Below are 2,500 nucleotides of genomic sequence, written 5' to 3'. Positions count from 1 at the left end.
TCAGTCAGTCGCCGCCTCTGCGGGTCTTACCAATAGTCGTACCTGCGGGACGTGATATGAAGGTGTGCGGGATATAACTCAGAACTCTGATATTTTCTTCAATCTCTATTTATCTATCTATCTCTCTTCATCTCTCCTTTCTCTCTCTCTCTCTCTCTCTCTTTCCTCCTCAATCTCCTCTCTCTCTCTTCTACTCACTCCTCTCATTCTCTCACCCTCCCCTCTCCTCCATCCCTCTGTCTTCATCCCCCCTCTCTCTTCTCTCTTCACTCTCTCCCCCCCTCCTCCTCTCCCCCCCCCCTCCTCTCTCTCCTCTCCTCTCCTCATCCTCTCTCTCTCTCTCTCTTCTAAGAGTCTCCTTTTCATACGTCATCGATTCCTACCAACTCTGTGATCTTTATATATAGACAATATATGTATGTATAGATTATCCATATAGATAAGTATTTGTATATATACGAAACACCTAAACAAATTCCCTAAAATTTAGTTCAAGATAACAAGACCAGAGGTGTGAGAAACCAGCGAAAAGTGTTTTGAACGAACAGAAACTCATAAATTATCTGGGAATAACACGATTTCGATCGCATAATCACATGCTAAAGGACTGCGGCCAACTGGTTCGCGCTGGAGAGACGATCAGTGAACTCCGTCTGTATGAGTGTGGCCAGCGGAAGAGTGTGAACAGTGAACTAGTGTTGATAGTGATGGTGGCAATGTTAATTAATGATAATAGTAATGTTAGAGCCAATCCTATTGTTAATCCGCATAGTAGTACTGATTTTATAACGTCGAATTCTTTCTGAAATCGACACTCGCTGTATTTTAAAGAAGAAACAGCACTAACACTGCATCCGATGCTATCAATGTTTATACCAATAACAATACTAAATAGCATTACTATTATCTATCTATATTATTAGTAATATTGATACTAACTCCACTACTTGTTTCTATAAATAAAGTTATAGATATATGAAAGAAGTCTGAGAGAGAAACCAGAAAGAGAAGAGCGAGACAGACAGAAAGAGCCAGACAGACAGACAAACAGATAAACAACCCACAGAGGAAGCCATAAGAATAGCACAATAATAGCAACACTGACATCGATAACAATCCCTGGGACCAAACGTCGGCTCTTCTCTTCACCAAACAGTCCGTAACAGAAAACGGATCTCTCGCTCATCTTGTCATCAAAGTCAAGCAAACTGTCGTGATAACCGTCTATGAGACCAGTCATGCATCCGGTCATATAATCGAATTATGTAAGTAATCATACCCAAACGTCAGGACGCATTTTAGTATTTGCTCGCGTATCCGGCCATCCGAGGTGTCATTACCGGATAATATCGCCAAGCAGGTGATAATAGTAGTATCGCCGTCACTTTGCTTATGTTATTGGGTACAGTTGTGCCGGTCTCTGAATTGTTCGTTCGCTTTTCAGAATGTTGTGTATTTTAAGGATTCTAGTATTTTTGTGTCTATTTTGCAGTGGGAGATGATGATGTTTATACACATCTTACATACATGCATACTTACATACATACATATATATATATATACACATTCATTTATAATGTACATATACTTTTTCTTTTTCCAACGTTTAATGGCTTCCAGCACCGTGCAGAGCCTCCGTAATATATATATTTTTATATTATTTTAATATTCGTAGAGCTCCGTATTATATTATCCCTCCCCTTTGCCGTTTATTTCACAAATTCTTTCCCTAAAAATCCAGCGAATATACATGCTCTGTATCCAACAACTATATATCCGAAGACATATTTACGTTATAATGCGATTATGTTAATAACATCTTATCTTCTTGTGCTCTTACGTGATGATGTCTCAATGTTCCAACATGATATTGACACCCGGATCTAATGTCTTAATACTCCCTCTGCTCTCAAAAGTTCACATTCCTATATCTTTGAGCGTTCAGAAGTACCATTATCCTAACATACTAAGGTTCCAATGGTCTCATTCACGTTCTTTCTTCCCTCTTTCCTCAGGGGAGGTGGGGAGGTGGCGCACAGGACGGTGTAAATGGTTCAACGTAGCGAAAGGTTGGGGGTTCGTGAGCCCGGACGATGGAGGACAAGATGTTTTCGTACACCAGGTGAGTACTTTTATTTTTATTTTGTATTTTTTGTTGTTGTTTTTCTTCGTTTGTTCAGTGTGTTTTGTTGTTGTTTTTCTTCGCTTGTTCAGTGTGTTTTGTTGTTGCTTTTTCCTTGTTGTCGGTCATGTTTTTTTTTTCTCTCTTTCTTTTATTTGGCCTGTTTTGTCATGGGATTTTCTTCTCTTATTCTATGTTCTCTTTTGCCTTTTTTAATTGCTTTCTGGTATGGTATTTTTCCGTTCTTGGTCATGTGGACTCATCATTATCATCATTATTATTGATGTTGATGTTGCTATTTTTATCTTCATTGTTGTTCTTGTTGTTATTATCATTATTTACTGTGTTCTGTCATGATTCCCTACTTTTGTGCCATGG

The 2,500-nt window shown here is 38.8% G+C and overlaps 1 protein-coding gene across 3 annotated transcripts in view; it reads left to right on the top strand.

The window, feature by feature from the left end:
- LOC122250196 (protein lin-28 homolog) overlaps window positions 1-2,500 on the top strand; it is a 104,086-nt gene that overhangs the window by 27,717 nt on the left and 73,869 nt on the right. For all 3 annotated transcript variants that reach the window (XM_043011540.2, XM_043011539.2, XM_043011541.2), the window contains one exon: window positions 2,016-2,122. In XM_043011540.2, coding sequence (XP_042867474.2) covers window positions 2,016-2,122 — 107 coding nt within the window. The remainder of the gene's footprint in view (window positions 1-2,015; window positions 2,123-2,500) is intronic.

This window comes from Penaeus japonicus, unplaced genomic scaffold (assembly GCF_977035675.1).
Source record: "Penaeus japonicus unplaced genomic scaffold, GWHDUDI00000001_assembly GWHDUDI00000013, whole genome shotgun sequence".
NCBI classification, from domain to species: Eukaryota; Metazoa; Arthropoda; class Malacostraca; order Decapoda; family Penaeidae; genus Penaeus; species Penaeus japonicus.
The sequence above is the reverse complement of the archived record's forward strand: the minus strand, read 5'-3'. Positions and strand labels throughout refer to the sequence as shown.